At 51.2% G+C, this 8,405-nt stretch overlaps 1 protein-coding gene across 1 annotated transcript; it reads left to right on the top strand.

The window, feature by feature from the left end:
* Positions 1-6,530: 6,530 nt before the first annotated feature.
* Positions 6,531-7,906, top strand: LOC100588016 (proline-rich receptor-like protein kinase PERK10). Its single transcript, XM_030808808.1, is given in 4 exon segments — positions 6,531-6,811; positions 7,343-7,510; positions 7,512-7,631; positions 7,634-7,906. Coding segments are annotated over 4 exon segments (618 nt in total). The 5' UTR covers positions 6,531-6,754.
* The last annotated feature ends 499 nt before the right edge of the window (positions 7,907-8,405 follow it).

The raw sequence follows: 8,405 nt of genomic DNA on the forward strand, positions 1-8,405 counted from the left end.
AGGCGTGAGCCACCATGCCCGGCCTAACACCTGAAAATTTAACAATCAGCCCTGAAGCACTGACACCAGCGTGTTCCAGCCCACCATGAATGACCTAGAATGCAATCTTCTTGAGATCAGGCGGTTGTGTTTGTTGCCTTTACTGTAACATCGCTGCTGCCTGCAGCAGTGGCTAGCGTTGTGTAATTATTGATAAATATACATTGAATGAGTGCATAAATAAATGAGCAAACTAAAGAGAATAAGGACATAAATAGGGAGTTCATTAACAAGAATGTATTGACTGCCGACCTCATTCCAGGTAACATTTTAGATGCTGAAAATATGTGTCAGTGAACAATGAGGAATGGGAGGAAATTCTTCATGGGAGGGAGGGGAACTCGTCATGAAGGATACATTCTGGTGGAAGGAGATAGAGAAATATAAAAAGTAAACTATGTGGTGAAATTGAAGACAAGTAAAGCCAGAAACATCTTAGGGGTGAGAAGGTTACAATTTGAAAGAGTGGTAAGGAAAGGCCTCACTGAAAAGATGACATTTGAAGATTGACATTGGCCTGAAGGAGGTAATGGTGTGGACTGAGAGAAGGCCATGGTAGGCCAGGAAACAGCAACAGCACATGTAAAAGCCTTGAGGCAGAAGATTGTCTGGCAGGCTCTAAGAACACCAAGGAGGCAGAAGAAAACAAAGCCGGGGAGGCAGCAGAGAGCCAGACCATGGAGGGCAAGTGTTAGCAAATTTGTTCCGAAAAGGGCCAGGTAGTAAATGTTTGAGGCTTTTGGGACCACGTGGCCTCCATCATAACTAGGCAACACAGCTATTGTAGTGTGAAAGCAGCTATAGACAATATGTAACATATGAGTATGGTTTTGTTCCAATAAAACTTTATTTACAAAAATAGCTGGCTAACTTGCCATCCAGCTACTGTTTGCCATACTGATGTATGACCCTGCAGGTCATTGTATGGATTTGAGCATTGATTTTGAGTGAGATGGGAGGAGGGGAGACAAAGATTTTGAGCATAAGTTCTAAAAGGACCCCTTTTCCTGTTGCATTAAGAATAGAGCTTGGAGCTGGGCGTGGTGGCTCACGCCTGTAATCCCAGCACTTTGGGAGGCCGAGGCGGGTAGATCATGAGTTCAAGAGATCCAAGATCATTCTGGCCAACATGGTGAAACCCCGTCTGTACTAAAAGTACAAAAATTAGCTGGGCGTGGTGGCGCTCTCATGTAGTCCCAGCTACTCGGGAGGCTAAGGCAGGAGAATTGCTTGAACCCGGGAGGCAGAGGTTGCAGTGAGCCAAGATCCCGCCACTGCACTCCAGCCTGGCAACAGAGTGAGACTCTGCCTAAGGAAAAAAAAAAAAAATAGAGCTTGGGCTGGGCATGGTGGCTCACACTTGTAATCCCAGCACTTCGGGAGGGCAAGGTGGGTGGATCACCTGAGGTCAGGAGTTTGAGACCAGCCTGGCCAACATGGCAAAACCCTGTTTCTACTAAAAATACAAAAAAAAAAAAAAAAAATAAATTAGCCAGGCATGGTGGCACACACCTGTAATCCCAGCTACTCGGGAGGCTGAGGCAGGAGAATCGCTTGAACCCAGGAGGCGGAGGTTGCAGTGAGCTGAGATCACACCATTGAACTCCAACCTGGGCAACAAGAGTGAAACTCCATCTAAAAAAAAAAAAAAAAAAAAAAAGAATAGAGCTTGGGGCACACAAGGAGGGAAGCAAGAGAGGGAGCGAGGAAAACAGAAGGCTGATGCAGTAATCTAAGGAGAGATGATGGTGGCATGGGTCAGGGTGTTGGCATTGCAGTTGATAAGAATTCATCATATTCCGAGTATATTTAGAAGGCTGAGCCAGCAGGATCTGCTCATGGTAAGGTGGTAAGGTACAAGAGAAGAAGAAGAGTCAAGGGAAACTGAGGCCTTTGGCCTAGCAACTGGCAAGATGGAGGGGAAAGAGTAAGAGTTCAGTTTCAGACATGTAAGTTTGAGATACTGGTTAGACATGCTTGTAGATGAAAATCCTTGAATTGATTAATCAAGTCAGGTCAGGATGGAAATATAAATTTGGCAGTTGTTGGGGTTTAAATGGAATTAACATATGGGACAAAGGATTGACTGTAGATAGATAACTAAATGGTCAGAAGACTAAGCATTCCAATAACAAAAGACAGGGCAGTGAGGAGGAGCCCGCAAAGGAGACTGAGCTGGTGCAGTAGGAGGAAGAGAGAGTTGGCAGCCGGAAAACCAAGTGACTGAAGTGTGACAAGGACTGAGGGGCATCAGATGCAGGCAGAGAACTGCCACGAGATGGGGACACAGCAGAGAATGCCTTCACAGGCAATGCCCAGAGACCCACTGGGGCAGGGCCACCCCTGAGACCCTGGACCTATAGAGCCACCAGTGTGCAATGCCAGCCTGGGAAACCTGCAGGCACAAGACCAACCAGTGAGAGCCAGGGCACAGGCTACACCCAATAAAGCTATAGGGTTGGGGCCACCTGAACCCCTGGGGAACCAACCCTCACCCCAGTGTGACTGGAAGGTGAGACATAAAGTCAAAGATTATCCTCAAGCCTCGAGATTTAATGTTGCTTGCCCTGCTGGGTTTTGGACTTACTTGGGACTAAGCTATTCCTTTCTTCTTTTCTATTCTCTCTTTTAGAATGGGAATATCTACCCTATGCCCATTCCACCATTGTATTTTGGAAGCACATAACTTGTTTGGTTTCACAGCTGGAGGGAAATTAGGCTCAGGATGAATCACACGTTGTCATTCTTACCTACATGTTTACGTGAGACTTTGGACTTAGAATTTAAAGTTGATGCTGGAACAAGTTAAGATTTTGGTGGCTAGTGGGATGGAATGAATGTATTCATTTAAGAACATGAATTTGAGAAGCCAGGGGTGGAACGCTATGGTCTGAATGTGTCCTTCAAAATTCATGTGTTGAAACTTACTGCCCAGTGAGATATTAAAAGGTAGGACCTTTAGGGGATTAAGTCTTGAAAGCAAAGCCTTCATGGATGGGATTAGCATCCTTATAAAAGGCTTGACGGAGTGATTTTGGTGGCTTTTTGCCCTTCCACCTTCTACCAAGTAAGGACATAACAAGCAACCATCTCAAAGCAGAGAGAGCAGCTCCCACCAGAGAACGAATTTCCCAGCACCTTTGTCTTAGATCTTCCAGCCTCCAGAACCATAAGAAATGTTTCTGTTGTTTATAAATGACCCAGTTGCAGGTATTTTGTTATAGCAGCACAAAGGGACAAAAACCAGTGCTTAATTTAGCCCCATACAGCCTAGCTCTACCCTGCTGCAGCCAGCTTCTGCAATAACAGGAATGCAGAGTGCAAACTTCCACAGGCTCTTCTTGACCACTGTGATTGATCCCTTGTAGATTAAAAACCAGAACGACTTTATCTGTTGCTTTGGTGGAATCTTAGTCCACATTCTCCACCCATCTGGACTAAGGCTTACTGCATTTCTGTCAAATCAATATGAGAGCCTGCTTTTTGTTCATGGAGATGATTAACTTATTTTTTCAGTCTGGGCATGTCTTTTTCATTTATTTTTTATTTTTATTTTTTGAGACAGAGTCTCACTCTGTTGCCCAGGCTAGAATGCAGTGGCATGATCTCAGTTCACTGCAACCTCCGCCTCCCGGTTTCAAGTGATTCTCCTGCCTCAGCCTCCTGAGTAGCTGGGAATACAGGCGTGCACCACCACACCAGGCTAATTTTTATATTTTTAGTTGAGACGGGGTTTCACCATGTTGGCCAGGCTGGTCTCCAACTCCTGACCTCAGGTGATCCGCCTACCTTGGCCTCCCAAAGTGCTGGGATTACAGGTGTAAGCCATCGCACATGGCCTTTATTTACTTTATATATCTCATCTATAACTGCGGCAGTTTGCAGAAGAGAGGATGCCCTCAACTCCAACTTCTCCAAACCATCCAAAAGGGGAAGTCTGCTCCACGTCAACAGTGTTGTTGTTTTTAAAGACCATATGTCAACATGCCAGATTATAGCAAAAGGATGTCAAGGGAGCAACAGGAAAGCAAGCCTGAGAGTCCTGGAGAGAAGGTGACAGAGCTGCCTTTTGAAGGTGGTCACTCCCTCAGACTCTGCCTTCCTGCCTTGTTCCTCCAGTTGTCAGATTTGCTGTTGGGGCCCACACCGGGGGAGGGGGGAAATGGGGGGCTGACCGGATAGGAAGATGGAGAAGCTGCCAGGGGCCCTTTTGGATCCAGAGTTGAGGCAGCAGTTTCAGCCAGGTCCGGAGGTGGTTGCTGACCCCCGCAGCCCCCAAGGGAATGGTACTGATTGCAGAATGTGGCGAGAACTCCCTGGCTGGGAGAGGGAGGTGCTTGCTCCCTTGAATCACCTGAGCCCAGGCTGGAAGGCCCAAGGGGGATGATGAGGCCAGCCCACTCCAGGCCCATCCCCTCCCTTTAACCCTGAGCAGTCACCCTCCCAGATTCCAGTCCCTTTTCCTAAGCGCCCTCCCTGCAAAGTCTGCAGAGAGCAGCACTCCCTTGTGTCAGCTCACCCTGCACTGTCCTTTCTTTCAGCAACCCCATGGGTATGAACTTGAGATGATTCATTTTCCTAAAAGCCTCTTTGGGCTGAGGGAAGGTGTGGGTGGCTCAGCGAGGTTTGGAGTGGGGGCCGCCTCTTCTCAGAGCTGCTGTGAGGGCCAGGGCCTCCTTCCCTGGTGGGTGTCTGCGGCCTGGGCAACGGCGCTGGATGGCACCGGCTTTGCAGGCAGCCTGTCATCCCCAGCGGCCTGGGAGGCTGGGGGTGCACCGGCTCCCACTCCCGATAGGGCCGAGGCTCCTTCCCCACCTAAGAGGTGACTGTCTTGAAGAGTGGGCACAGAGGAGCCAGCAACCTGGACGGTGAAGGCAGCCAGGAGAAAATCTGCAGCTCAGTCTGAGACAGAAGTCTCCTCCAATACAGCGATTGTACAGTTGGGGAAACCGGGCTGAGAGGGAAGGGGGCTTGCCCAAATCACCAGCCCTGGAATGTTTTGAGCTTTGGGGGTGGATCTCCCAGGAAACGTGTTTTATGCCACCGCCGCATCTGGTCACCCACCCCGAGGTGTGGTGGGCCTGGACAGCCAGCTTGACTGAGGGCCAGGCTGGTGAAGTCAAACCTACCACTCAGGAAGGAGACCCAGCCCTTCTCCAGACAGAGTTCAAATGTGAGGGCTGCCTTCTTTGGGCCTCAAATTCCCCACATGAATTCCAAGGACCCCTCTAGCTCCTACACTCTGAGCCAAGGTTTCCTATGAGCCCACAGTCAGCCTAGAGGACCAGGGCTACATCTTCCTTGGACAGAGACCCACCATAGGGGCAGCAGGAGGTAGGGGTGGGGGTAGGCAACATTCCTGTGGGGAGGTGGAGCTGTCATCAGAGATGGTGTCTGCAGGCAGTGGGTGTTATCGTGGCTCTGCTACCACTTGCTGGGTGGCCCCGTGATGTTTCTTTCTCCACTGTGGACCTCAGTTTCCCTATCTGTTCTGTGGAGATAAGATGCCTGCCTACATATTTGGGGACTGGGATGTGTATGGGCCAGTTGCAGTGTTTCTTGGTGTGGTCCTGGGGCAGCCTGCACCACCCCATAGAGATTTCTGGGCCCCACCCTAGGCTCACAGGACCAGAATCTCTGGGAATGAAGCCTGGGAATTTGCATTTCCACAGGCATCCGGCAGATTCTGACATGATTGAAAAGCACTAATAGCATATGGCAAGCTCTTTATAAAAGGTAAATTCATAGCTGCCTTTTACTAAACATAAATCTCACCTTCCCTTCCTCAGTTAAGGACACACACCGCAGTTGAAAATCACTGTGCCTTTCCAGAGGCAGAATCTGACCTTTCCAATAGGATTCTGTTAACTGTTGCTTTCTGTAGTTTGTATTCCGAAACAAGGGGAATATCTTTCCATTTTTTCAATATAAATGTTTAAGTTGGATATGCTTTTTCAAACTGGACACACACTCACACAGTTTAGAATTTCAGCTATGGCTTCCTCTCAAATTATTAGCCCCTTTCTGCCAGGGAGCAGTTTTTCCCAGACAAGACCCTGGACAGAGGCTGGTGGGGCCCCCTCCTCATCGGAATCACTAGATCATGACTGACCCCTAGAGGCGGCTTCTCTGCTTAACTGTCAGCCCATGGGCTGGGATGGGACCCCCAAAGCTGCAGCAAAAGCTTCCACCCATCCTGGGCACCCCCTGTCATCTGTGGGAAAAGGCCCGTCCCTTGTCTTCTGGGCCCAGCCGGCCTCACAGTCATTCAGCAGATCGGAAAGTCGAAGCATGTGCTGTGCTTGGCTGGGCTCTCCTGCGCCCCTTTCTGGGGTGAGGCAGAGTGTATTCCAGCCAGCCCCCAGCATCCCTGCCGTTTATTCCCACCCCTCATCCCCACCGCCATACACACTCACAAGTACAAACACAGGCGCAGTCACCGGCACCCACCACTCTGGACAGCACCATTTCCAGCCTCAGCGGGACAGTTTCCTTACAGGGAAGTTAATGAGGCACTAAAGAAGGCTCAGGAGACAGGGAGAACCTCTGTCAAGAAGAGGCTCCTAGACTGGTTCTGCCTCTGACTTGCTGGGGGTCCTTGAGAAAGCTGCTTCCCCTCTTTGGCCTCAGTTTCCTCAGCTGAGAAATGGGGGGCCAGCCAAATGGTCTAAGGTTCTAGGAACCTCTAAGTCAGAGCCTGTAGCTGGTGCTAAGGATGAGGGAGAGGCCCTCAGGGTCAGCCGAATGCCTGAGAGTCAGGACAGGCCCAAAGGTGAGCAACCTGAGCACATCAGGTGGGTCCAAAGCTGGTGCATGAGCCCCACAGCCTGCAGAGCATCCCTGGACTCGGGAGCCCGCTCTCACCAGCCCAGTGGGACTTCAGAGATGTGGGGTCCAGCCTCTCCTACTATTGCAGGGCTGAGGGCTGGGAGCTGCCGATTCTGACCCCACAGCTGCCTTAGACATGCCAGATGGGCTGGGGCAAGACACACCCCTCTCTATGAAATGAGCAGTCAGTCTAAATAGATACACGACAGAAGGGCTGTGGGATGGACCCAGCTGTAGCCTGGGGCTACAGACTGGCTTCCAGGGTACTCAAGCAGCTGGCCTCTGGGGTAGCAGCCCCAGGCATGAGAGGCAGGACTCAGAATCTCGGCCAAGCCTCCACAGAAATCCCCTCTGGAGAGCCCAGGCACTCTGCAGGAGGGGCAGCAGATAGCGGGTGCACCAGGAGCACATTTCACAAGGTGCCCAATATTGCATCTGCTCAGATAGGCAGCGAGTTGGAAAGTGGATGCAGTAGGCAGGGTGGCGGCTGCTCCCCATGGCCAGGAGTCCAGCCCAGCACCCACGTGAGTCCGCCTCAGTCCTGCTCAGTTGGGTCATCCGCGCTCTTGGCCGTCTGCTCCCACCCACAGAGGGAGGGCTTTGGGGCGACCAGGTGAGCTGGCCCTTGTGGGAGGATGTAACTGACTCCTGAGCCTGGAGAGCCAGGCAGCCCCTCGCCAGCGTCCCCACCCCCACCTCTCCAGCCCCCCTCATTCCCTGATCTTCCCATCCACTCCCCTGACCCAGCAGTTTCCTCTGCTCACTCTCTTTTCCTGCTCCCAGGCTCACCTGGTCACGTGTCCTTCACTCTCCTCTGAGTCTCCCTCTTTCCAAGCCGCCTCCACTCTACTTGACACACTCTCCCTTAAGACATCAGAGTACACAGGCTCAAGTCCCTGCACCTCACCTTTACTCCCAGACATGGGAGGGAGATGACATGAAGACCCAAATGCCACTTGGCAAGAGATCTGGGGTAGGCAAAGGGGCAGATCTGAGGCTGTGGAAGCTCCAGGGGCTCCCTGCAGGAGGCCGCATGTAAGCTGGCTATTGAATGTGGCTCTGAGCTGAGACCTCTCCTTGAAGCTCCAGACCAGGAGCCAGCTGCCAGCTGCACCCCTCCATTTGGTGCCTCAGAGAAACCTTGCACTCTGTAGATCTAACTCTGAACCCAGAAAATCCCCCCCGCCGTCAGCCCTGTCTCTTCATAGGGAAAGCATCACCTCAGACCCAGTTCTGCACCAAACCCACATTTGAGTCATGGGGCTCCTGCCCTGCACTGTGAGCACTCTGGATAAGCCAGTGCCGAGGGGGAAAGAGCTGTGAATGCCAAGCCAGAACATGAGCTTCAACTCCACTTCCAGCTCTGAGAGCTGTGGGTAGGGAAGGGCCCTAGTTCATTTTGCTGTAGAAAGACCAGTCTGCCACTGTATGGCACATGGATGGCAGGGGCAGAGTGTGGGTGGAGAAAACAGAAGGTGGGCAGGGCGGGGGAGGCAGGGACATGGCTGTAGCCATGGGAGGACTGACAGGACTTGGTG

Source organism: Nomascus leucogenys, unplaced genomic scaffold, assembly GCF_006542625.1.
Source record: "Nomascus leucogenys isolate Asia unplaced genomic scaffold, Asia_NLE_v1 000769F_99896_qpd_obj, whole genome shotgun sequence".
Taxonomy (NCBI): Eukaryota; Metazoa; Chordata; class Mammalia; order Primates; family Hylobatidae; genus Nomascus; species Nomascus leucogenys.